Raw genomic sequence first — 26,590 nt, 5'->3', positions numbered from 1 at the left:
ATCACATCACTAACCTGCCTTTAAACGCCCAGATCAGTGTCTGATCGGCAAGTCCTAGGCTCTGTGGTTTAACCCACAGCGCCACCCGCGTCCCTAATGCAGAGATACACATCCACTATTTTTTCTTCCTAGATTCCTTTTCAAAAGCCTACCCTAACCTGTTGCACTTTTGAAACTCTGTCAAGCACAACTTTAATTCTCCTCAACCACACTTTCCCATAATTCTCTGAATTCAAGAGAGTTTAAAAAGAAATTTGGGAGCTTCTTTTTGGCGACAAGACGGAGGAGATCCTCCTGAATAAAAGGAAAAGAAAATAGGTGACAAGTATTTCATTTGGACCAATTATTTATTTTATCTGCCTACAGTTATATGTCTGCTACTGAGTTTTAATGGGCCTGCCTGGGTAAAGAGTAAGCACAATATTGACAAACCAAATGAATAATCAGTATCAGGATTGCACAGACTCAAATCTACTCTTAAGAACTCAAGAGGACATACTGTAAGGCTTATAAAATGTGGGGAGGCTTCATAAGCCCCCAGTTACACATTACTTCATACAAAGAAGGATACAGCTCATCTTGCCATCAATACTGAGTGTTGAATTGATAATCCAACCTCTTGTCCAATCAAGCGTCACACTTGCAATTACCAATTGGCCATTCATGAAGATGGAGGGAGGATGAATCAAGCACATCAAAGACAACTCTCAAATGAAGGCAACATTGTGGGTGGAGAGGTATAGGAGTTTGGAGAGAAGAAATGAGGGCCCTGCCACACACAACAATGACAGGCACTGGTAAATTAAAAGGCCATGTGTGCCAAGGCTAGTCACTATGGTTCCTGGACTACAATTCCTATGATCCCAGACCAGTTGGGAGTTGGAGTCTGACAATATGTGAAGGGCACCATGTTGGCTTTTTTCCCTGATCTTTGTAGTCCCAATGCCAGACCTTTGGAAGGGGGCAAAGAAACTGGGAAGCACAATCATTTCCCACAGCATCAGAAGGGAAACAAGCCAAAGAATTGTGACCTTTTAAAAAAATCTTCAGGGTGGTAGAGAATATAAAGTGAGGATATACTGTATTTTTCCGTGTATAAGACACCCCCATGTATAAGATGCCCCCAATTTTGGGGGACTCCAAATTAAGAAAACACCCCTCAGCACTACCCGTGTATAAGGCGAGCCCCCATTTTAAACCTTTTTTTTTTGTAAAAACACAACAATGCCTATACACTTATTTTTCAGTCCTATACACTGAAAAATACGGTAATTTAAAGTGAGAGATAAAGATGGCTCTCCAACACTAGTTGGAATCATTCTCGGCTCAGCGCATAATCAACGCAACATGCCAAGATCTTGATTCCATGTAACTGGAGATGCGTACCTCTTTTCCATTTATGAAACTCACAAAAATAAAAACACTTGGGTTTTTGCCTCTTCTTTTTTTTTAACACAATGGCCAATCTATATTTATTTTAAGAAAAAGCCTTTCCAATAGGCTTTCAGCTTCAAAGAATCAAGATCGGGGGGGGGGTGTGACCTCTCAGATGGAAATTCCCACCATCATATTGAGCTTCAACTTTGCCCATGAAGGGATTCAGGCCAGAGTAAAACACTAATCATACCAGAGGAACAAGGCAACAAGGCAGACACAGAATATCAGCCTCCAATATACACAAGACATGCAGACAACCAAATGGAAACTGCCAAGCTGATGGGTTAGAAACACACACATGGAATTAGAAGGCACACTCAGAAACGTCATTTTCAAAGAGAGGCACAAGAATGCAGCAAGAGGAGAGTAAATGCCAGCCAGACAAATGAAAATGAACACCTAAAGGAGAAAATGAATGAAACAAAAATAATCCAGCATGGCTCAACTATTTTATCGAAGGCATGTGGTGTACAGGATTTGTTCCTAATCAACTCTTTAAAGTCAGAATTACTACTGCATTCAACTGTGCCAAGGGTGGTGAACTTACAGCCAAATAACAGACCCTTTATTTTGCCCCCAAAAACTTCCCCAGGCCACAGTCTGCTTTACACCTTGGGCATTTTTGCCTTCCTGGAATCTGTCCTTGACTATGTCAATGTTTCTTGCTTGTTCAGAAGAAACAATAAAGAAAGCAGACTATATAAAGGTAATAATTTGTTGCTCCTCCCACTTTTGCCTCTGGCCCCGCCCACCAATGGCAACAGTCCTCAAAAGGGGCCCCAGAAAAGAGTGCAGCCTTTCGGCTGATAAAGACTCCACACCCCTGCACTACAGGATATACTTCAGCATTGCAGTGATTTTCCATCTTTATAATTTCTTTTGAAAAGGTCTGTGGATCCAGAGCACGTTAAAAGTTCCTGTGAAGCATACTATAGGCTTTTTTGCCCCTGCTCCCCACACCACTGCCCACTCCACCCCCAAGGGTGACATGAGGCTTACAACTTCAGTCTTGTAGCTTACCAGCTAGAATAAAGTATCATTAAACTTCCAGGCTTATGGTCCAGAAATTCATTTTCATAAGACCTCAAGTAACGGAATGCACTTTCTTTTTGGGAACACTTCCATCACAAAGATTAGAAGTGTGTCTAAAAGCGTGTCAGCTCTAATTCAAGGCTGCAATGCTCTCCTCCTTTACCTCAAAGAGTCCCACTGAGATCAGTGAGATGTACAGAGGAGAGGCACGAATACTCTGAAGTTTCCTAAGAAGAGAACTACTGCTGTTCTCTGAAACTGCAGAACCACATATCACACTGTTCTTTCTATGGGACTCGCACATAAACCTCCCACAGGTGTGCCACCTAGTAAAATGGGGGCAGTGGGGGAAATAGCAAAGCCCAGATAGGCTATGCTCACATCCTGAAAACCTGCAGGCAGTTTTGCATATGCACTCAAGAGGTGACAGACCCCCCCTTTTTTGTTCTGAGTGCATATATGCAAAGCAGATACAGTGGTACTTCGGGTTAAGTACTTAATTCGTTCCGGAGGTCCGTTCTTAACCTGAAAGTGTTAGCTAATGTGGCCTCCTGCTACCACCGCGCCGCCGGAGCATGATTTCTGTTCTCATCCTGAAGCAAAGTTCTTAACCCGAGGTACTATTTCTGGGTTAGCGGAGTCTATAACCTGAAGCGTATGTAACCCGAAGCGTATGTAACCTGAGGTACCACTGTACTGCACACAAATAAGAAGGAGTCAAAGAAGTGGAGGTTTAGAAAACAGTCATACCTTGGAAGTCAAACAGAATCCATTTTGGAAGTCTGTTCGACTTCTAAAATGTTCGAAAACCAATTCATGACTTCTGATTGGCTGCAGGAAGGTCCTGCAGCCAATTAGAGCCATGGAAACCCCATTGGACATTCGGGTTCCAAAAGAACATTTGCAAACCGAAACAATCTCTTCTGGGTTTGTGGCGTTCAGGAGCCAAAATGTCCGAGTTCCAGGGCGTTCGACAACCAAGGTATGACTGTACTCTGTTCTTATTCTGAACCAGATTTTAACAAAGTTAGATGACATTGCCTGCAGCCTTCCCAAATTTCAGGTGTAGGTCTCTCTCAGTCAAAGTACCTAAAATTCTCGTAGTTCCGGTGTGGCTATCATCCATAACAATCGGTCATGCTGTCTAGGGCTGATGGGAGCTGGAATCCAACAACTTCTCAAGCCAAGGTTCTCATAAACAGTGGCCGAGGTGAAAAACCGTGTGTCTGCACTGTGCCACTTCAGTCTATGGGTGGGAGCTCACATGACTGAATGCTGTTCCGTGCAAACACACCCACACCCAAAACATCTGAAAGATTTGGTTCAGAATGAAATCATCTAGCCAAGCCTTCTCCCTGACTTGCTAATGTCTATGTGTAGCAATGCTTATTTTGTGGAAGAGCCGTGGGTACAAAAAAAGGAGCCCGACAGGCCCAGGTCTCAAACAATGAAGACAGAAAGTTATCTGGGGATTGAGGGGAAAGATCCTTATCCTCTTGCTCCAAGTTCAGATTCTGCCTACCCAGCTCCGGCTGAACAACCGCCCCCCAACCTTGTTGTCCCCTCTTGCCCTCAAGAGGAGATTGTATTTTCTTTTGAGGGCCCGTCTTGATGAATGAGGAGAACTGTAAGATTTGAGACCTGTTGCTGGCACAGTACCATGCTCTAATCTAGACAGAGGTCAGGGTAATGACCTCATTCTTCTTGCCTGGGTTGCAGGGAGGCTGGGTATGAGCACTTAAGCTAGCCAGGAGTCTTCTGAAAAACAACTGAGAGACTGGCTTCCTATTTAAGTTTTCCAGCTGCAGTTAATAGCTAGCTCTGCAGCTGGAAGGAACAAGTGGCATAGGTATGAGGTGAGGGGTTCAGACTATGGAAGACCCCCCCCCGCACAAATACTTTCATGTTCCTTACAGATCTTCCTAATAGACAGTTAATGAAAAGCTGTGGTGAAATGTTCGTTGGAAAACAGAACTGCCTTCATGCCCCCTGTGTGTGTTGCTAGCCAACGTTCTACAAATCAAGCTACATAATGCATTTTAAACTTTGCTTTCCAACCACAGGCAACTAAAACAAGGCTACCAGCTAAGGGAGTACACAGGTATGCCTCGGAGATGTTGCGAGTTCTGTTCCAGACCACCGCAATAGAGCGAATGTCACAGTAAAACAATTCACGATTTTTTTTTGGGGGGGGAGTGTTTCCCAGTGCATATAAGAATTATAATTATATAATTATCCTATACTGTTGTCTATTAAACAAGTTCCCCCTAGCTGCAGGGGTGGGGGACCCAGCTGCAGCCCCAGCAACTCCAACCCTGTACAACGCCATTGAGATATACTCCCATTCATCTGCTGGGTCTGATCTGACACTAGTGAACGCTGGCAAATCCTGTTCTATGTTCACAAAAAGAAAAAAAGGATTTAGCAGACGCAAGGAGCAGCGTAGGTAAGCTGCGCGACTGTTTGTAATACAGTAGGCCTGCAACTCACGTTCCAAGGATCGTGCGCCAAAAGCCAAAATCACGTATAGTCTAAAGCCATTGGGTTTAATGGCGGGTGGGATTGCCAAAGTTCTTTTTTCTGGAACCTTTCCGCCTCATTATTATTATTATTATTATTATTATTATTATTATTATTGCCATGCATCCAAGTTGCGGGCTTACTGTACTAAAAAAGTATTCAGCCAGTGTTAGTTTGTTGCTAGTAACTTTCTAAAGAAAATATCTGAATGTCTTGAACAGAGAACAATTCGCCCCAGCTGCATTCGTAAATCATATGTAAGTAGGGATTATTTTCTAAAGGAGGAATTTGTTAATGCCACAGATCTCATCGCACCATATCCATTTGCAGGGACCAAGCATTTGTGCTCTAAACTCTGGAAGTGATTTTGACTCGTATCGATAAACCAAAATATACACACATTTAGACTGTACGGGGTGCGTGGGGGGTCAGCAACCAGAAGCTCTCGGTCAAATCTAGCCCCCTAAAAGATGTTAATTTGCCACCTGAACAAGAGGCAAAATCGTGGTGAAAATGGTTTCAGAAGTAACAGAACCCAATGGCAAGTCACTTTTATGGTCGAGGGTACCACTGGTCCACTCCCTTGTCCAAATTGCCTTGTGGGAAACTTAGTTGCTGACCAGGGCTGTACAGTGTTTCTCATGTCTTAACTTGCCTGCACATAGGAATTTTAAAATCTACATCAAAGCTGCATATAAATTTATTAGTACAGCTATTTTGCATGAAGTGACTAGCAAGGGCTTGTCCCACCCCCCACCCCCAAGCTCTCTAGAAAGCTACATTAAGCTACTCACATTTTTGTACTTGCTAAATGGCTGAGATTCAAAATGCCAAATGGAGAAGCACTACCTTGTATATTGAAGCTTGTCTATTGAAGCTTGTATATTGGGTACATTTGCCTGCTCAATGGATATGGAGCAAAGTGCCTGTGTCTCAGTTACAAAGTTCAACCATTTGTTTTAAGAAAAGTACTTTTAAAGCACGCCTGGTACCTAGTAAATAAAAATCAAAGACCTGTTAAGAACTGCGGTGAAGAGTTTGTTCTTTACAGATTGCAGCAAGTCTGAGTTGAGGAGGTTCTGACAGATGCAAAATGTACACCTGTTGCAGGTGCACATACAGCGTAATCGGGCATGGCTGCAAAAACACACAGAAGGATAGGAATTGAGATCTCAGGAAGAAACCAGGGCTGAGCCAAAACCAAGAGCGGTGAGGATAAAACTGGTTACATTCCGGGGGAAAGTGAGGCAAGGGTAGGCTAAAGTTGTACAGATTTCCAGGAGGAGACTATTTGAGAAAAGTGCATTGTGCCCACATGCCTGCATCCCCAACAAGAGGAAGAGAGAGAGAAGGGAGGGGGGATTCAACTTTTATTTTATACAGAGCTTAGAAAGAGAAGCAGAATATAATATGCTCTTGTTTAACAAGAGGCAACTCCTCCACAATCCATAGAAAGAACGGAATTCAGTTCCTTTCTCCTGCTACTGAAACTGAACAACTTCATGAAGCCAAGAGCTACCCTTACCTCTTCTGTCCCAACCAACACACACATGCTTAAGAATTGGGGAAAGAGAGAGGGAAGGCAAGAAAGTCAAATACACTGTTGCATATATTTCTCAAAACATTTGACTATTCCAGCTGGGCCAAATGCATTGAAGAAGACTTTTTTTTTAAAAGGAGCCTGAACTTAAGATGTCCTCTGCACCCCACCCCCCAAAAATCTGGACTTCCTGGTGAAAGCAATCAAATTAGCCCATTTGAACAAGTGACAGCCATAACCCTTCAGCAATGATGTTCAAGTGCACAGGAGCACAGGAACATAAAAAGTGGTTTGGGGGGAAAAAAAGAATTAATTGATTCGGTCTCCAAGACCGAAAAATGGAAAATGAATGTTTGAAGGTATTCTACATTTGATTACTAGATGTGAGGACAAGGTTATTGCCAACTTTATTGAAAAATTTACAGGCATGTAGTTAGCCCTGGAGGGTCAGTCCCTGTGGCAAACACATGGTCCCTCACAGAAAAAAATAAAAAATAAAAATAAAATAAAAAGTTCCTGTTCCAGTGAAGTCTTGGATCGCACTGAATATCCACTATTGTACTATAATGAACCTGCCATTTTAAGCGATGTCTAAACCAACAATGCAGAGAAGGTTAGACCTACCAGACTTACAAAGTCTGAGGACTGAACTTGTTTGGCAACAGAGCAAGATGCTTAGTGAGAAACAGCAACTTTGAGAAGCATTTAATCTCTGGGCTCACAAGCATCTACATGAAATGTAGGATAGCTATTAAATTTGAGTAGCAACAAGTGTGGTCCAAAAGAGAGATAAACAAAAGCAAGAGAACTCCTATGGCGATGCTAGAGAAAATATGGTGCAGGAATCATGGAAAACAATGACAGTATTAACCATGACTGTAGGCCAGCTTGCTTTAGCAAATGTGTGGCTTGAAACCTCCTGAGGCTATCGCATTTTTTCACATCAGTAGCTACCTTTCTATAGAGCAGAGCTTTCCAAACTGTGTGTCGGCTGACTTCTGTAGGTGTCTCACGCACATGCTCCCCAAGCTCCTTGCTAGCAAAACTGAATTACCGTGTTACGAAATGATGCATGTCTAAAAAGTGTGTCACCAACATGAAAAATCTGGAAAGCTCTGCTATAGAGCTTAAAGGTAAAGGGACCCCTGACCATTAGGTCCAGTCGTGGCCGACTCTGGCGTTGCGGCGCTCATCTCGCTTTATTGGCCGAGGGAGCCGGCGTACAGCTTCCGGGTCATGTGGCCAGCATGACTAAGCCGCTTCTGGCGAACCAGAGAAGTGCACGGAAATGCCATTTACCTTCCCGCTGGAGCGGTACCTATTTATCTACTTGCACTTGGACGTGCTTTCGAACTGCTAGGTTGGCAGGAGCAGGGACCAAGCAACGGGAGCTCACCCCGTCGTGGGGATTCAAACCTCCGACCTTCTGATCGGCAAGTCCTAGGCTCTGTGGTTTAACCCACAGCGCCACCCGTGTCCCAACGCTATAGAGGATACTACTGCTGTAAGTAAGTATTGTAATTAGGATTTGTGTCATGTAACTTGGAGTAGTGTGACTATTTAAAAAGAGGAGAGTTAAAAATACTTTCAAGTTGCTTTGCTTCCAGCTTGCCAGGAGCTCCAATTCTGAAAGGCAACTGGAACTGCGCCAGTGTCTCAAGCTGAAACTGTGTACTTCTTATTTGACAAGTCTTTGCTCTGTCGTTTATGTGCACCAATATCTATACCCCACCCTAGAAAACTGAGCCTTTTTTTTTTTTACTCTAGAAGTAGTCTTCTCTGTAGTTCTTCTCTGTACAGAGAAGAATGGGCCTTCTCTGTAGTGGTTCCTCACTATATCACAGTCGTACCTTGGATTCCAAAAGCCTTATGAGTTGAACGTTTTGGCTCCCAAACGCCGCAAACCCAAAAGTGACTGTTCCAGTTTGTGAACGTTCTTTGGAACCCAAACGTCTGACGCAGCTTCTGATTGGCTGCAGGAGCTTCCTGCAGCCAATCGGAAGCTGCGCCTTGGTTTCCAAACATTTTGGAAGTCGAACAGACTTCCGGAACAGATTCCGTTTGACTTCCGAGGTACAACTGTATATCTGTTTATGTTTGTGTGTATTTTATGTATTTCTAGGTGCCAGGCAAACATTCCTCTTCAACCAAGCCTTTGGCTGATTAATATTCTACAGCCTTTTTAATATGTCTGTGGGAAGGTGCGGTTACTGCTTTGCTGTTTCGTTTTACTTATTTCCATGTTTTTATCCTGTATTTTACTCTGTGAACCGCCTGACATCTTATGATGAAGGGAGGTATATAAATCTATTATATAAATAAAAAGGATTTGAGAAACATGCTGCCCCCCGCAACAGTGTGGTGAAACGTAACTGTGATCCAAAAAGCGAGTTTACATATGCCTAAGAGCTTGGCTACATCTAGCAGGACTCGGGGAATTTTCTTAGAATAGCAGACTACCATGTCATGTTTCAAAATCTGTTTCCAATTCCCTTCCATTTTGGAAGTGTTTTGCCATGTGGCATAGAGCACGGCTCTTGAACCCAGAGCCACCTTGGACACCTGGAACTAGTTTCACAATTCTTTGGAGCTTGGCCCATATATTTATGAAGGCCTACTGAGGAAATGTGCTAATACGGTACACTGATAAACCAGATACCACCAAGAGAGCCAAATTCTCTCAAGTCTATATTTTGAGGTTGGGCTCTTCTTCATCTGTGAAAATATACAGTGTTGGGGACTTCCAAAAAGCAAATACTAATGTTTTACCTGAAGCCTTGTGTTTTGTCCCCCCAACCCATGTAAACATACCTGTTTTGGTTCCCAGTAACACTGCCCTTGAATCCCTGAGGCAAAGGCTTTGGGACATCTCACATAGCGACTTGCGATCCCCATCTTATGTAATTTGTAGCCTGGTCTCAGCTGGAATCCAATACTGGTACGACTTTCAGATATCCTCATACCTTAGGAATTTGTCTGTACCTACCTATCGGCGTTTATTTACCAACTAAATGTATTTCCCTTGGAAGTTCTAAATGGCAGACTGAGAGGCATCCCCTATCAGAATAGGCTTTATTTATGTTCCCAGGAGGTCGATTGTCTGATCAAACCCTTACTGGCAAATTAGCCGGGAAAATCCAAAGCCTCCCACATTAAATATCTTTTGGAAGACAGGTCAAATGATATTACACTGGCCGTGGCAAAATTTCTTTCGGAGGTCATAAGAAACAAAGATCATTATGCCCTAGATAAAACAAAATGACTGCCTTGGTTTCTTCCATCTGTCTGTCTGGTCGTTTGAACTGTATCTAGTTTTGAAATTGTTTGGTGGGTCTTTGGACCGCAGTAAAGTTTTGATTTGATTTGGTTCCCAGTAAACGAGGGTCCAGTCTCCTTGGGACATGCTCAAAATTCTTCGTTAATGAATGAGTAATGACAATGAGCAAGGCAGTGCATGCATTTATGGAGAGAATAGAACCCAATGTCTTTAAGCTAGATGCGACTCTGCAATGTATTCAGACAAACTTCTCAAAATCACATTACGTGCAACAGTTGGTACGCAGGAGCTTTTTGCAGTTAATTTAGATTACTTGCATTTATTGGCCAATTCAGCGTTAAAATTCTTTGTTTAAGTTGCATCACCAACATCTCCCTCTGTTGCTAAACACAAATTTCAGTGAGGCACAGAGTTCCATCCTTATGGCAACATCAACAACAACATGCAAAGTTGTCATGATCCATGCAGTTATGAATACTGGGGTTCTTTGGGTACTTACGGATACATGGCCATCGTTGTCAACTTAACAAAGATGTCCTTACTCGGTGCATCAACCGTGTTACAAGAAAAGGCTTGTGGTGGAGGCATTTTGTGTTTTTTGCAGAATTCGGCCGGGGAAATGCTGTACTCTTGTCTAACTTCATGAAGGTCTGACTTGGCAGCTATCACTAAGCAAGGTATCCTGCTGTCCATGAAGTGTTGCTAAATATTTAAATAAAAAACAAAGCAAAACACGGACACAAAATAGAAAACATATACAAATGGGGAAAATTCATAGAATCTACTTATTCACACGGACTGTCCTTATGCAAATCCAAAAGGGCTTTCTACAAGCTTTTCCTCAAACAATAATCTCACAACCCATGTCCCACGACCACAAAGCAAGATTGCTTTTGGATTCTTACAGAGAGTTAAACCCCAAACTGTTGTATACAAATGCTTAATGTGACATAGAAACTTAGAGAAGTGTGGACTAGAATGCATCATTCAGCCTAAGGAATGAAAATAATCTGTATGTACTGCTTCTTTAGAGATGAAATTGAGACTGATCCAGCAAAAATAAAAAATAAAAAAAATCAGTACAGTCGTACCTTGGAAGTCAAATGGAATCCATTCCGGAAGTCCGTTCGACTTCCAAAATGTTCGGAAACCAAAGTGCGGCTTCTGATTGGCTGTAGGAGCTTCCAATCAGAAGCTGCGGAAGCCCCGTTGAACGTTCAACTTCCAAAAATAGTTCGCAAACCGGAACAGTCACTTCCATGTTTGCAGCGTTCAGGAGCCAAGGTATGACTGTATATTGTACTCCATAGCATTTCTCCAATGAAGATAGTTTTTGGGAGCAGCTGTGCTGAAAATGCCACGTTGAGGTATATGATTCTTTTTAATCTGAAGTTGTTATCTGAATCAAATTTGGTGAAATCTTTGCTATTCTGAAATGTTTGAAGTTGCACAAGAAACTATTTGTTGGGGAAATATTGTGAACAATGCCTGAAATCTCTTTATTTTTATGATAAATGCTTCACTTGCAAAATAAAGTACCAAATTAGACTCCATATGGAATTATCCTGAACACTATAAATCAGTGTGTATACATTTGATAAGAAGGTGCAGTCAATAAAAGCCTCCCACAGCATCCTCGCAAGTGAAGGAGAATCACACACAATAAATCTACATGCACAATTATTGCAAATTTCAATGTAGACGTTATTCCTATAGGAATCCTGTTGCATGTAAAGCAGCCGTAAGAGAAAACCTATCATACCTCCCTTTGCCAAGTACAGGTGAGAATCACAGGTACCTCAAAATGCCATCTAGTCCAAATCTCCTGCCGATACATCCCTGATGATAGTAACCTGTTTTTAATTCATTTTTTTATACTGCCCTTCTTCCATGGAGTTCAGGTTATAAAAATGATTCCCCTCTCTCTTGTAACATAGGACAGAGAGATTAGAGGGCAGGGGGCGGAGACAAACAATCGTGAGTCAAATGCATTTGACGTATTATTTACAATACCTGCATGTTTGCTATACTGCTAAAAGATACATATTTTTGTGCATTTATTTTCTAGTTTTTTGTAACTCTTAGAAGAGACACGTAAAACATACAAACCTTAAAAATCCTGGCACAGTATTCAAAGGATTTGGGGTTGCTGACATCATACACTAGGCATACAGCATCACACATGATTTCAGAATCACATAAGAAGTCAGATTCACAAACGTTATGCAACTAAGGGGTGGGGGGGGGAGAGATAAAAAATTATGAAATATACTTTGCAAGCATCAAGCATACTTTTTTGCTTTCACATTCAGGTCCCCCCGTTTTTGTCTTTTAAATGTACCCAAATGCAACTAACATGGATGTAGACAGAATCTACTTATAGAGATCGACCACTCTTTACTAGGAGAGGAAAATTTATTGGAGCGAATGTGCCTGTGTGCCTACATGTGTGTATTTTAAATGCAGTCAGTGATCTTTTCCTATGAATTCAACAGGACATACATACATGCTGCATAAAGAAGCCACAAATCAAGAGGTACCATTGCAAATGACCTATGGGATACATCTGCACACATCACTATTCGGAATACTGTGTAAGATGCAGACTTGCTGGCATATAACTGCCTGTACTTACACATCCTGGTAGATCAAAAGTCACGTACCATGCATTTCATTGTCCCAAAACCACTTTAAATGTAGCATATCATTGTTCAACCATTTCTTCATAGCCTATCCAATCCTAAGGCGGCAGGCAAATGCTTAAGCAGTTAAGGGTTAGGTGGCAGAAAGGAATTGTGTGTGTACTTGATAGCCCTTAAGGCTGCTGTATAAAGCATGTGGCAATGGAAAAATAGGTGCAGTGCTAAAGAAGCAGGGATAGTGAATGCACAATATGGCCCAGCCTTCATAGATCTGTGCCTGAAGATTTCACCACTATAAATCAGCTCAGCATAATATAGAATTTAGGGTTGCCATATTTCAAAAAGTAAAAATCCCGACACAAAAGGTGTTTTTTAATAGGAAATTCGCTCCCAAACCAACACTTCTGACACTGCCATATGCCCGGGCTTTCCCAAACATTTTTTCTAATTTCTGGAAATTCTGGACTATGGCAGCCCTATTATAGATACAATTTCACCTTTGAAATACTGTATTACAAGTCAAAGCCCGAACTGGACAAAGCCAAAAACCAGTGCTTGAAAAACAAGTCTCAAGTAAGCAACAAGAAATTAAGATTTGAATTTATATATTTTTCTTTGTTTTTTATGTTTTATATTTTTTTTTGTCTGTAATTGTGTTGTTTTGTTTTGTCATGATAAAATTTGTTGAAACTTTAATAAAAATTCTTTTAAAAAAGAAAAACAGAAAAACAAGTCTCATGAAAGAAAGCAGTTTCAGCTTTCAATTTCTAAATAGCAAGATGTTTCACAATTGATGCATTTGTATGGTGTCAGAAGTAAACACTGCACTATTTTTGTATACTAAATGGACTGCAAAACTTTTATAGAATTCCACTGATACTCTGAAAAGAGGCATAAAAGAATAATGCTTCATATTCATATACCAATATAATGATATAGTCTTACCAGTAAGTATTTTTCTTGTCCATACACATAGACTGTATTAATTGCATAATAAGATTTGTGCTCTGGACGTATATGCTTCTGTCTCTGAAAGCACAAAAGAATTCCATTATTTTAAAAGCAAATGCTTCTCTCATGAACAAACTAATTTACGCTTAATCAGAACAGAACAAAGCCTATATTGCCGAAAGATAAATAAGGAGTCTCTCAGCAGAAAACTGTGTTAAAAAAATGAGTACAAACTCATTTTGTGCACAATTAACTTGCGCAATTTCAACCTTATGTGGCTGAAAGCTGGCCAGTTGAAATCCCACAAATCAACTGCATGCAAGGCAGAGAGTTTAAACGCTCTTTTTGCGCTGCGTTTTCCTGGTGTGGAAAGAGCTTTTGAGCTCTCAGAACTGTTTGCCGGGCTCCGGGATTCTCTCAGAAAATATTGCGGGAACTCTGACAAACACACACCGCAGCAGCAGCTCTGCAGTGCTCCTTCTTTGGTCCAGATGGAGCACTCTAGAGAAAATCTGTCGCTTTCTCTCTTGGCCATAATCCAAACCCAGAGAATAAGTCCTGTGGAAGTACCCTAGACACTTCTTCTAGCCTTTGAGAAACAGCCTCAATACTGACCAGTTCTCCATCACCTCAGAAAGAGGGAGCAGAAAAACAGAGGGAGAATGAAAGAGAAGCAGCAAAAGATAGATTGGGAAAAGAGTTTAGAAGTATGTTTGCAAGGCAGCAGTTACTGCCTAACCACAATACTGTTTTAGTGTCACAGGCAGAATAATTCTTACCATTAGGTTTCTTCCAAGCAGTGCCTGGAGGACTCCACTTTTTCCAGAGCCTTTCAACCCAATTAGATTGCACCTGAACACGTTCCTCTGAGTCTGTTTTTTCTGCAAGTCAATCTTTTTATCTCTAGTTACTTTAAAAAAAGGGGGGGAGAGAAGATTTCACACAGATGTACATATTACAGACACAGGAATACTATGCTTTGTAACAATGTGCACAACCATAAAAGAATCAAGAGTTTGGGATCCAGAGAACTTAGCTAACTGGATGCTCCATGGACATCTGTAGGATGGAGGAGGTCAAAAACAGTGTGAGAAATGGTACTGCGGGGTGAAGGAGCGAAATGGCAAAAAAAAAGTCTCTTCCCCTCCTTCCATTGGATTAGTTTCACTTCTGCAAAGGGACCCGGAAACCTGTCTGTTGAAAAACGCCAGCTCCCTCGGCCTGAAAGAAAGCACCACAACCCCATAGTCGCCTTTGACTGGACTTAACCATCTGGGGTCATTTAGTTTTACCTTTGCCTATATTGTTACAGAGTTGGCAGCCAACTGGATTATAACCAAATATTTCCTAGGTAACAATCTTAAGAAGAGATTAAAATTAAATTCTTCAGAACTTCCTGGAGCCTGCTGTCCTTGTGCTTTAAAATGACAGTGGAAACATTTGTCCAAATACTCTACCGTAAAAGTACAATCGATCATTTATTATATGGACACAGGACCATCAATACCTTAAAGGTACCCTGGATGGGTCTAGCTAGCAACAGGGGAGAAGAATGGATGGTGATCCTCACATGGGACAGTTGCTTTTTCCTCAGGGTCCCTTCCAACTCTGCAGTTCTATGATTAGCTATTTGATATGCAAAATTCAATACCCAGTCCCCTACCTCTTTGCTCACAGCTAACTTCTAACACAGTCACAATGTTGCCGTCATGGTCAAAGCAACAACTGGCAGAAATATCCCTTAAAGGCAAGCAGCCAGCTTAGGCTCTAGACCTGGCAACACTTTGCCCCTCTTGGCTCACTAGCCAACCATCCAACATTTTTTGTGCAGAATTCTCTATTCCATGGATAGGCAAACTAAGGCCCGGGGGCCGGATCTGGCCCAATCGCCTTCTAAATCCGGCCCACGGACGGTCCAGGAATCAGCATGTTTTTACATGAGTAGAATGTGTCCTTTGATTTAAAATGCACCTCTGGGTTATTTGTGGGGCCTACCTGGTGTTTCTACATGAAGAGAATGTGTGCTTTTATTTAAAATGCATCTCTGGGTTATTTGTGGGGCATAAGAATTCATTCATTTCCCCCCAAAAAATATAGTCCAGCCCCCCCCAAGGTCTGAGGGACAGTGGACCAGCCCCCTGTTGAAAAAGTTTGCTGACACTGGTTACTCTGTTCCACTGACCCTTTCCTCTAGCCCCCACTTGACAGAGGGGTTCATGGGTGCTGCTGAACAAAGTCTCCTGAAGAACAAACTGAAGAAACTTTGATGCAGCATTACTGGCACCATTACTTACTCAACACTCCAGAAATGGTAGCCAATGAAGTGGATTTGGTGGGATGGGGAGAAGATGAATGGGACAAAATCATGTTTTTTTGAACTACACATTACTGGACAGGTAGATGCCTCTCCCCTCCTTTTGTGTCATGCATATCACTTCACGATTTGCCACTCTGCCCTTTGATGTTGCACATCCTCAATTGAAAGGGAAAAGGAAACTAAGCAGTGAAAAAATTGTTTTCTAAAATCCTTCCAAAATACAGCGCAACATTGTAGGCTGTTACCTGTAATTGCTGATGCCTGGGATTCCTGTTCAGTCAATATTGAATATCCTAAGTAGCCCAAATATTCCAGGCAGCGCTGTACATCCAAATACGTAGTTAGTCTGATGGAGAACAAAAAAAGTAATTTTCTAAGTTGTCTAAATTCCCCTGAGTCTAGAATTCAAAGATAAGGCACTTCAATATTTGTATACATTTACAAAGACTTGTAAAGAAACCAACGTAATTGACAAATTTATCTTTTCACATGCATTATCTCAAAAAGGCAAGAAGTTGTCAAAAAACAGGGAATGGAAAGGAAGGACAGAGAAGGGCATTCATTCTGTCTGCAGAAAGCAAAGCCATTCCATTCCACTTCTAGTCACGGTAATTAAGTGTCTCCTGGTCAAACTGCCGTTGCAAGAAGTTTTAGCAAGCTAACTCAGAAGGCATTTTCTGAGAGACATGCTAGCTTTCAGCTATGGCAGAATCAACTGGCAAAGTTTTTCATGGACTGCAGATTTAGAGCTGCATGCTCCACCACCCCCCACCACCAAAAAGCTCCCTACAGTTAGAAAATTAACATGTTAAGCTAGACTGAAATCCTACCCCTTTCTTCCAAATGTGCTTGCTGTCAGTGTACAGTGGTACCTTGGTTCTCAAACGCCTTGGTACTCAAACAACTTGGAATCCAAACACTGCAAACCCAGAAGTAAGTGTTCCGGTTTACGAATATTTTTCGGAAGCCGCATGTGCTTCGTTTTGTGTGTTACGCTGAGGTCTGTCTGTTTTTGCTATTTATTTTGCTTTTTGCGGCTCTTTTTGTTTTGTTTTTGTGACTGGGTAGAACCCAGTTCAGCGACTGACTGACTGATTGTGTGACTGCAGTACATTGTTTATTGCTTTCATTTTATGGATCAATGGCCTCCTTGGATAGTAAAATTCATGTCAAATGGCTGTTTCAGGGGTTGTTTTTAAAAGTCTGGAATGGATTAATCCGTTCTGCATTACTATCTATGGGAAAGCACACCTTGGTTTTGGAACGCTTTGGTTTTGGAACAGACTTCCGGAACGGATTAAGTTTAAGAACCAAGGTACCACTGTATAGGTTGGGGTTTTTTAGGAGGTAGGGGAGCCTTCAGTCACCTGAGATTGTTACCTGCAGCAGGAAGCAGGAAAAACATTACCAGCTGCTTCTGATGATTGTACAAATTAGCTATGGCCCTTTCAAACCCTGGATGGACTTTGTCAAATCACTTTGTGCCCTTAAAGCTGAACTGGTTGGATCGATTATGAGGAGTCATCCCTTGCCCACCCCTCAAATTCTGGCAGCCCTTTCAAAAAGCAAAATAAATATAGGAGTTTCACAGTTTAAGTATCACACTTACGTCCACTGAGAGAGAAATCCCTGATACGTTATCCATCCCCTTTCGTTTGTACAAACGGTGCTGTTGACATCTGGTCCCCACGGCATATAAGGGAAGATTTTGAACAAATCCTTGAGTTCATCAGGAGACAAAGCACAATCTCGGTCCTGAAAACAGATTTAGGAAATGCTGGTGCTTTTTATTTATTCATTATTTATGAAGATGTTTTCTACTTAAAAAACAAATATGGGCTTGCAAGCAATGTATAGAACAGAAGTGAATGGTAATCACAAAAAGCAGAAAATAATTAACTAAGCCAGTCGAATAACTCCCCATAATGCCCTTGCTTTTCCATAATTCTTTAAGCCTCGCCTCTATTGGCTTAGATCATGAACCTCCTGGACAGGGAAACACCTGTTATATAACACAGTCACTTGACCTGTGAGCCCTTGAAATAAACACTTTGGAGTTATTGCCTAGGATAAAGGAGATTTCTATGGTTCTCTCAGAGTATTCTCCCCACTGCTCACCCACCCAATACTTTCAACAGTACAGACATAGAAGGATACAATACAGAAGGATGCAATGAATATTCCTTACGCAAATAGCCCAAGTCAGATTAAAAGCTTACCAAATCATGCTTATCAAAAATGCTTTGGAGGAACAAATACGCATGGTGATTCAACTCTGTTGTGCAGTCCGGAGGTATTTTTAATCTGGTTAGAGAGCAAGAGACATTTTTATTATTATTACAAAAGTGTCTGCGAGATGTCCACAAGCAGGCAGGGCACAAAGGAAACAATATGAATGTAGCTCTATCTGACATATGCATACACACATAAGATATTTAAGTATGAAGATGCTGGATTGGATTAAGGAATCTACCTTTCAAATGTATAACAATTATTTGCATTTAGACTTTTTTAATTTTTTAAAAAAACCACCTACTGATACCTACAAAGGAAATAAATACTCTGGTGTCAGCTCGAGGTCATCATCATATCCAAAACGCCGCAATACTGTCCAGGTTGTTTCATGTCTCCCTCGCTGAATAAATAGTGTGTGTAGAAAAAGAAAACCTGGAAAAAAGAACGTTTTTAAATTACTAATCTTGGCCACATAGCAATGACAGGTGTTGGGATTTTTAGATGTTAATAGAGGGTGAGCAAACTCACTCATTTGGAGTGAGCAAATAATCTTCAGAGTAAAATCTCCTACCCCCAAAAAAATGTTACCCAAGAATCTCCTGTAAAAACTGTTGCATTAAGCTTGCAGTTTTCCAAGTCGCAGCTGTAGTGACAGCACACTGAAAACTGCCTCCACCTCCAAGAAAATACTAATTGCGATTCCTCCAGCTCACCTCTTGGTGGCAGGTAATATAGTGAATTTGGGAGGGGTTTAAAATTAAAGAAAGTGCTCTATGTACTTTTGCTTGCAAGTTTATCTCAACCTTGAAAATATCCATAAAGGAAGAGAAATGCACAGATGGAGTTAATTTAAGACGCTGCCATTTTGGAGTGACAGGTTCTGTGGACAAGCCCATTATCTACAATTCAATATATCCATAACATAATGGGTACTACACTTCGGTGCATCAACACTTAAAAACATGCAGTTGTGTGTGGCTTCAAAAATAGCAAGAGGTTAAGTAATGCATTCTTGTCGTTATCTTTGTGTCATCTTCAGGGTCCATCCCATCTTCATATTTCAAGGAAGAAACATGCAGTGTTTACCCTTTAATGTTAATCCATTATCTGCAACTCCATCGCTTAGATTTTTCCGGACTACATTCTTTACGTCTTCCAGTGCTTGAGGTGCCAACGGTGTATTAAAACAAATTCGCTAAAAAGAAGGAGGAGGAATATTAGAACTATTTCAAACCAAGGCTTGGTAATATACATTCAGTGGCCTGGAACATTTCACTACAGCCCATGATCTCATGTTAGAACCCCAACTTTCATACCAACTAGTAAGCTACCAGATCCCGCAGTAGCAGGTGTTTGAATGCATGGCTACAGGCTCAGAAACAAGATCATGGTTTCTAAGCCAGTCTTGTAGTTAAGCAGTGGCTTGGGGGCAAATAAAATTTCATTCGATGACCACATCTATATCTATATCTATACAGTAATACCTCGGGTGAATAACTTATTACGTTCTGGAAGTCCGTTCTTAACCTGAAACTGTTCTTAACCTGAAGCACCGCTTTAGCTAATGGGGCCTCCCGCTGCAGCCATGCCGCCGAAGCACGATTTCTGTTCTCATCCTGAAGCAAAGTTCTTAACCCGAGGTACTATTTCTGGGTTAGCAAAGTCTGTAACCTGAAGCGTCTGTAACCCAAGGTACCACTGCATTTATAATTTAATTACCGCCCTATACCCACAGGTCTCAGAGCAATTCACAAGATAAAATAGCTTATTGGGTTGGATCCAAACTCCATTCCTAAAAGCAGTTCTGTTCAAGGGATGCCCCTGCTGGCAGAGAGGGAAAAGACTTGCTAGTTCACCATCCCACCATCATGGCCTTCCACACAGTTCCAGGGGGTCCCCCAATCCTCCAGGGCGGTGTGGACGGGGTTGCAGGGTGAGAGAGGATCAGTTAAAAAAAAACTCCTCTTCTCCCTTCCCCTGCTGCTGGCATTCCTTGGATAGATCATAAACCCTTCAAAGACTGAAGATGCCATCCTGCCTATGGAAGGTAGTTTGAATCCAAGGTAATGTGCATGAGCTCAGAGTTCTACGTGTGAACGGATTCTGCCCCACAGTGTTCTGTTGCAGTTGCACACCTATGTATTGTTCCTCTCTCTCTCAATCTCTCTATGTCTCTGTCTCCCAGCAGAAAGCACTCAAATTAGGCACACCCAGAGCCCTGTTATTTTCTCCCTGTCTCTCCATAGGAGGGAGGAAGCATGAACATACACAATACTGAGGGCAGGCAAAGCTTGTCATTTTCATGCAGAGGCAACAGAAGCAAAGTCAGAGTGTGCAGCTCTGTTTCCGGAGACAGAGAAATCCTAGGCACTGAATGGCTGTCCCCATTTTTCTAGGTTATTATTATTATTATTAATACGCCACCTATCTGGCTGGGTTTCCCCAGCCACTCTGAGCAGCTCCCAATAGAATATTAAAAACACAATAAAACATCAACATGATAAAACATATTTGAAGGAGGGGTACAGTATCTGAGAGGGGTGAAGGCTATAAGTTTGATAGCAGTAGTACTGGGAAAGGGGGTGATTAACGTTTTCCAGATGGACCATTTTTATGGTCTTACAGTCGTTTTCTTCCAGAGGTGGAAAGCAGATATCCCATAGGTGAGAAAGCAGATGGAGAGAAATCTTCGATGCTACTTTTTGTTTTTGCCAGATAGGCTCCTGCTCAATCACAGGTATACAAAACCCCTAGATTCTGCATTTCCTCCTTTCCTTCATATGGGCAGCTGGGGAAACAGAAACGACGCCAAAAGAACCCGAAAGCTCCCATTCCGGACACCCGAGGTGCGACTCTACATTTTCCACATCTACAGTGGTACCTCAGGTTACATACGCTTCAGATTACAGACTCCGCTAACCCAGAAATAGCTGGAGAGGCGGGCTTAGGAAATGGAAGTGTGACACCTCTCCGCGCTATCATTACCCACCCCCCCCCTCTCTCTCTCTCTCTCTCTCTCTCTCTCTCTCTCTCTCTCTCTATCTGCCAGAAGAGAAAGACAGCGGACAGGATCCCAAGTGCTGCAGGCTTCTCCTCTCTCCTGTCCTGCCACAGACCTGCTCTGCCTCCTGGCAAAAGCTTTTCCGTAAGGCTAGGGGAGCAGCACCTTGTGAAGCATAAAGGACTGGATCCAGACAAGAGGCATTCTGCCTCCTGTGAGCAGGAATGTTTTCCACTTTGAGGTGGAAAGGAATGCATTAAAATTACACCACTGGATCTGGCTGGTTTGCTTTCCTTAGGACGGAGGTAACAGCCACAGATGAAACGCAGCAGGTGACAGAAGGAGAAGAGAGGTACCTGAAAGAAGTTGAGTTCTGCATCATTAAGGGTGCCATCGTTATCCTGATCGGAAATCCTGAAGATCCGAGTTAGTGCTTTTATACAGGCAGGCTTCATCTACAGATCAAGAAAAAAAGCGAGAAGTGGGGTTTCTTTTTATTCTGGCAGGCCTGCCATTTTTTTTATTCAATAGGAAAACCCTAAACCCTGTTTTTTTTTTTTTTTTAAATGGAACAGAATTCTAACAAAACTGCACACCCTGTTTCTTTTCTGTTTGCGTATGCTAGGAAAAGGAAAGGAGGGACAGAGAGCAGTGCAAGAGACAGGAAGTATTTTCCCCCCAAGACTTTATTTTAAACCCAAACATTTGATATCTTAAAGCAGACTTGTACAGTGGTGGAACTGCCATTCTGTTTTGCTGTGGGTCTTTTGCAGCACATCTTTAGGATGGGGAAAGCTACTAATTAATCTTCAGGATTGGGCAAATAAATATAAATATTTGAGCATTTTCTCTCTCTGTGTGTAAATGAACGTTTTGCCTGTAACAAGCTTGGACTGAGAAACATGCTGAAGAACTGGAGGACTGATCATTATCCATCCCTTTCTTCATCAACTCAAGAACAAAGATCAGTAGGAGCTTTCATGGTGGCAGTGTTAAGCCTTGTTAGGATTAAAACAGATAAGCTTTATAATTAAAGAGTTTAATTCCAAAAGGGGCTTAAGTCAATTTTGACTAACATTCCATTTGGAAGAAAATTATTTCTGACTAGGGCCTTTTTGAATGCAAACACAATTTTCAAGGCTTGCTAACGCAGTGACTTAGGCCCCAAAATTATACAATTGCCCCCCGTATTGGTAGGACTCACAGCAACATCTACAGGCCAAAATTGAATTTTTTTGTCAAAACTGACTTAAGCCCCATTTGGAATTACAATCTTCAATTTTAAAGTTATTTCTACGTTTGTATTCTGCCCTTAAATTTGTGAAACACTGGTGCACCTGAATATTGAGAATGATAGCTGTTGAATGTCTCATTCGGGGATTCAGATCTCCTAAAAATAACACCCAGAAGATATGGATATTTGTATTCACTGCTGTTGTATTATTACCATCCATTACTGTCATTTCATCAGACCTAGTTCTTCAGAAAACCAAGAAGCCAGACAAGCTCTATCAAAGGGGAGAAGGCATTGAAGGACAGTTGTGTTGGTCACCTAGGCGGGCTTTCCTCCATCTCAGCGATCAAACACGATTTCAAATGGGACTGGCCCCAGCATGTAACTCTCCAAGAGCCATCAGGAAACCAGCTGGATCCATCAGTCTCTGAGGGCAGGCCGTTCTAGCCAATCTACCACAGACTGAGTGCCTGTCTAAAACCCTACGAAGTTGTGGCTCTGTCCTTCACCTTCAGATCACCTTCATCCTGCCCCAAACACACACACCACACACACACGAGCAAGCACGACCTACTATGACATGAAAGAACTATCAATCTGGGGCATTCTTGAATTCAAGAGGGGAGAGTGTTGGGCAGAAATATGGGCAGGAGAACAAAAACTCTAAAACTGGGTCACAGCAACCTGGATCTCCCTTGGATTGGGAGAGCAACCAGAAAGCCCCAAGATATTTTATGTTTCTTCTCTTAGCATGGCCTGTCCAATTCCCACTGCTGTATCTCCTCTGACAATTTTTCCTGGAATACCTCGACCCAGGCTACCCCAATATCAACTTCACACTAAACGAATATCAGCCTCAAAACAAAAGCAGAGGATAGCACAGATTTGGGAACTCCAACAGGTGCATCTTTTAGCTTTACAACACTGAGATATACACTCTGAATACCAAAGTGCTCTTTTCGGAGAAAGAAAGGACTGTGCTGGTATATTACCCGCAATGCTGATTTTATAACACAAAATCTCCCGCTTGTTATCTCCCGCTTGGACTACTGCAATGCGCTCTACGTGGGGCTACCTTTGAAGGTGACCCGGAAACTACAACTAATCCAGAATGCGGCAGCTAGACTGGTGACTGGGAGCGGCCGCCGAGACCATATAACACCGGTCTTGAAAGACCTACATTGGCTCCCAGTACGTTTCCGAGCACAATTCAAAGTGTTGGTGCTGACCTTTAAAGCCCTAAATGGCCTCGGTCCAGTATATCTGAAGGAGCGTCTCCTCCCCCATCGTTCTGCCCGGACACTGAGGTCCAGCTCCGAGGGCCTTCTGGCGGTTCCCTCCCTGCGAGAGGCCAAGTTGCAGGGAACCAGGCAGAGGGCCTTCTCGGTGGTGGCGCCCGCCCTGTGGAATGCCCTCCCACCGGATGTCAAGGCGATGGACAACTACCTGACATTCAGAAGACATCTGAAGGCAGCCCTGTTCAGGGAAGTTTTTAATATGTGACATTTTAGTGTATTTTTCATTTCTGTTGGAAGCCGCCCAGAGTGGCTGGGGAAACCCAGCCAGATGGGCGGGGTACAAATAATAAATTATTATTATTATTATTATTACAAAAGCAGCAAAATACCTCTTTTTCCTCTGGACAATAGAGGGGTCCTGTAGGATGTAGAACAGCTTTCTGCGCATAATAAAATAGTTCGGATATGTTCTTCAAGTTCTTGGCTGAGCACTAGAGGGGGAAAATGAAATTATGAGTCTTGTCAGCTTAATACAGAAGCGGGAGGAATTCCTTGCCCATATGCACCAGGCTGTTTTCTTTGGCCAAGCAATGAATATTCTACATTTTATTGACTCAGGTCCTGATGGGATTATTTTTTACATTGAATGGTTTTAACTGCTGTTTTATCTTGTGTGTTCTAATGCTGCTTTCATGCTGTTAAAATTAGTTGACTGATCTACACCGTTTTATTTACAGATGCCTTAACCAGCTGTTATGGTTTTACTGTCAGCTTAAAATGTTAGTTTACATTGAAAAGTGGGTTATAAATAGTTGAAATAAATAACGGACTTTGTAAGAATGCAGAGACACTAAACATAGCATCAAGGCAGCTTTAATTCCACGCTACATTATTTTAATGCCAATATCATCCCCAAAGCAGCTCACATCAATAAAAAAAACTGAGATGAGGGCCCAGAGGTGGTGATGGCTCTGGTCTTTTGAAATGGTCCTCAAAATCTCCTGGCCCTTTCTCCCGTTTGGAAACAAATTTTTTGAGGGGGTGGTGGAATCCAAGGTTGCACAAGCAGATTTCTGCTCGTGCAACCCACTGGAGCAAATTTTGGAGGTGGGCAGCCGAGAGAAGTTGTGTACAGGCCTGCATAGGTACCATTCTAGAGGACCCTTTAATTCTGCTTTTAAGCCTCCTAGGTGCACTGCGAAGCCCAGTGCTGGTGAGGCCCCAGTCACACAACTGTCTTAATTTCCCAGAGTGATTGATGGAAATAAACTAGCGTGTGCTAAACGTCATGTAAATGTTCTGTCATGCACAGGCCCTTCTATCGCGGCTTACAGAAAAAAAGTGACAGGACACCCAGGGAAAGGGGAGTGGTAAAGAGGAAGATAAGGCTCCATTTTGGCATTGCCAAATGTGAGTATAGCCCTGAGCTATACTGGGAGGACAACAATAGCAGTGGAAGAATTTCAAAGGCGTTGCAAGAGGCCAAGAGAAACAGAAGTGGGACATATTAGACTGACACACACAGGTTAAAAAGAGTTAGAGCTCTTTTCACTTGAAATCCTATCAAAACTTAAATAATGTAACAACACAAATAGAAATCACAAAGAATGCAGCTGTTATCTAAGTGATCATTATAAGAATTGGAACGTAACTAGAAGTTAACAATAACATGAATTGCAGAAATATAAGGATTTGATGAGAGCATTGGCTATGGAGCGTGGGAAACCACTTTAATAAAACGGTATTAAAGTGAACAAATCTTATTAAAGTTAACAATGTAACCATTAAGCCACTGTGAATGCTAAGAAAAAGCTTTTGTTTACCTCTACGCAAGTTTCTATCTCTGTATATTGGTTCATAATAGGAAGGATCGTCTCCATACTACTGTATTCAACTAGATCTGATTTGTTCCCAACTAGTATAAGAGGCAGCCTGAAAATAAGTTGAGAAAAGTTTTCACAATCAAATATAATAGCAGTTATTTGGCACCTTATAATACTACCATCACTATGACTGTCCACTGAACTATAATATAAGCAGGTTTGTTTTTCAGTTTGGTAAAAATGAAACAAGTCTGAGTAAAACTGGGTCTTCCTCCAGAGCAAGCATTTGCAAAATTGAAGATTCTGATTTCTCTTGGGAAAATATTTATGACTAGCAAACCAGTTAGCTAATGAAAATTACAATGCCTGCTAAACCTAAGTCATAAAAGACTTCACTTTGAAGTTCTTTACAGCAGGTGGCCTCAAAGCCAAGAGCTCCGGAGTGTGTATCAAAAAATGAATTAAGTGCACAATAATTAAAAACAAGGCAGCCTTGAAATTTCAAATAACCTCTATACAAATTCATGTACTATACATTCACTAAAGTACCCAGTGTACTAAGCATATTCACAAAGTCTCCCCATATAATGTACAAGCTAATTGGAAAATGTCATTTTTAAAACTTTAGGAAACTTAAAAACAGCTTCCTGAAGTGTTTGCCTAAGATATGACCTGATTTAAGCCAAGCAAAGAAAAAATGTTTAGAAGATAATTTGAATTTATCATCGACCTTCTTCTGAAACACAATTACAATTTCAGCTTCCAACACTATTCTTCAGATAGCGTAACAGTTTAACTATTTGGGTTTAAAGAAATAGTGTTTTGTGAAGCATCTATCGCCCTTAGATAAATAATTGTCAGAACGCTGCAGCTCGCCAGAGACTATAAATATTACGCTCATAACAACAATCGCCCAAATAATAAAAGACAAATACAGTATAAACGCCACATAAAGTAGATCATGAGTGTTTAAGCAGTAAGTGTTTAGGCCTTATTTCATACTGACACTTTTTGCTTCAGCAAAGCTTGTAAAACAGTCTCAGATTTGCATTAATCTATTTATATTGTTTTTAACTTATGTACCTGCTGTCTTTGTCTGTTCTTTCATTAATGAGAGGAATCCATCGACTTGTTACCTAAATCAACAAATTAGTGTTAATTAATAATATTAGACTGGGCCGTTATTTACATTCAACCCGAAACAAATGCTTTACCACATGCTTTCTGGATTCAGTGAGTATTGGAACCCCTTGAAAAGACTGGCAGACAAATTCCTCCCAAGAATTGGAATAAAAATTGGGAATCCTGACCCTAAAAAACCGTTTCCAGTTTTTAAATGGAAA

At 41.6% G+C, this 26,590-nt stretch overlaps 1 protein-coding gene across 4 annotated transcripts in view; it reads right to left on the bottom strand.

Annotated features, from left to right (window-relative positions):
• The window catches only part of RHOT1 (ras homolog family member T1), a 51,649-nt gene that overhangs the window by 8,129 nt on the left and 16,930 nt on the right, over positions 1-26,590 (bottom strand). For 2 of the 4 annotated variants that reach the window (XM_081898637.1, XM_081898638.1), the window contains exons 6-19: positions 26,331-26,383; positions 25,248-25,356; positions 23,814-23,915; positions 21,309-21,407; positions 19,038-19,146; positions 18,263-18,383; positions 17,936-18,020; positions 17,326-17,471; positions 15,962-16,062; positions 14,179-14,309; positions 13,394-13,477; positions 11,916-12,035; positions 10,306-10,508; positions 6,004-6,126 (exon numbers count right to left, since the gene is read on the bottom strand). In XM_081898637.1, coding sequence (XP_081754763.1) covers positions 6,004-6,126; positions 10,306-10,508; positions 11,916-12,035; positions 13,394-13,477; positions 14,179-14,309; positions 15,962-16,062; positions 17,326-17,471; positions 17,936-18,020; positions 18,263-18,383; positions 19,038-19,146; positions 21,309-21,407; positions 23,814-23,915; positions 25,248-25,356; positions 26,331-26,383 — 1,586 coding nt within the window. Of the gene's footprint in view, positions 1-1,454; positions 1,837-6,003; positions 6,127-10,305; positions 10,509-11,915; positions 12,036-13,393; positions 13,478-14,178; positions 14,310-15,961; positions 16,063-17,325; positions 17,472-17,935; positions 18,021-18,262; positions 18,384-19,037; positions 19,147-21,308; positions 21,408-23,813; positions 23,916-25,247; positions 25,357-26,330; positions 26,384-26,590 lie in introns of those variants that run through there. The other 2 variants (XM_081898639.1, XM_081898640.1) reach the window with 2 other exon arrangements.

This window comes from Podarcis melisellensis, assembly GCF_964234715.1.
Source record: "Podarcis melisellensis genome assembly, chromosome: 2".
Classification (NCBI taxonomy): Eukaryota; Metazoa; Chordata; class Lepidosauria; order Squamata; family Lacertidae; genus Podarcis; species Podarcis melisellensis.
This window is presented reverse-complemented; position numbering and strand designations above follow the sequence as displayed.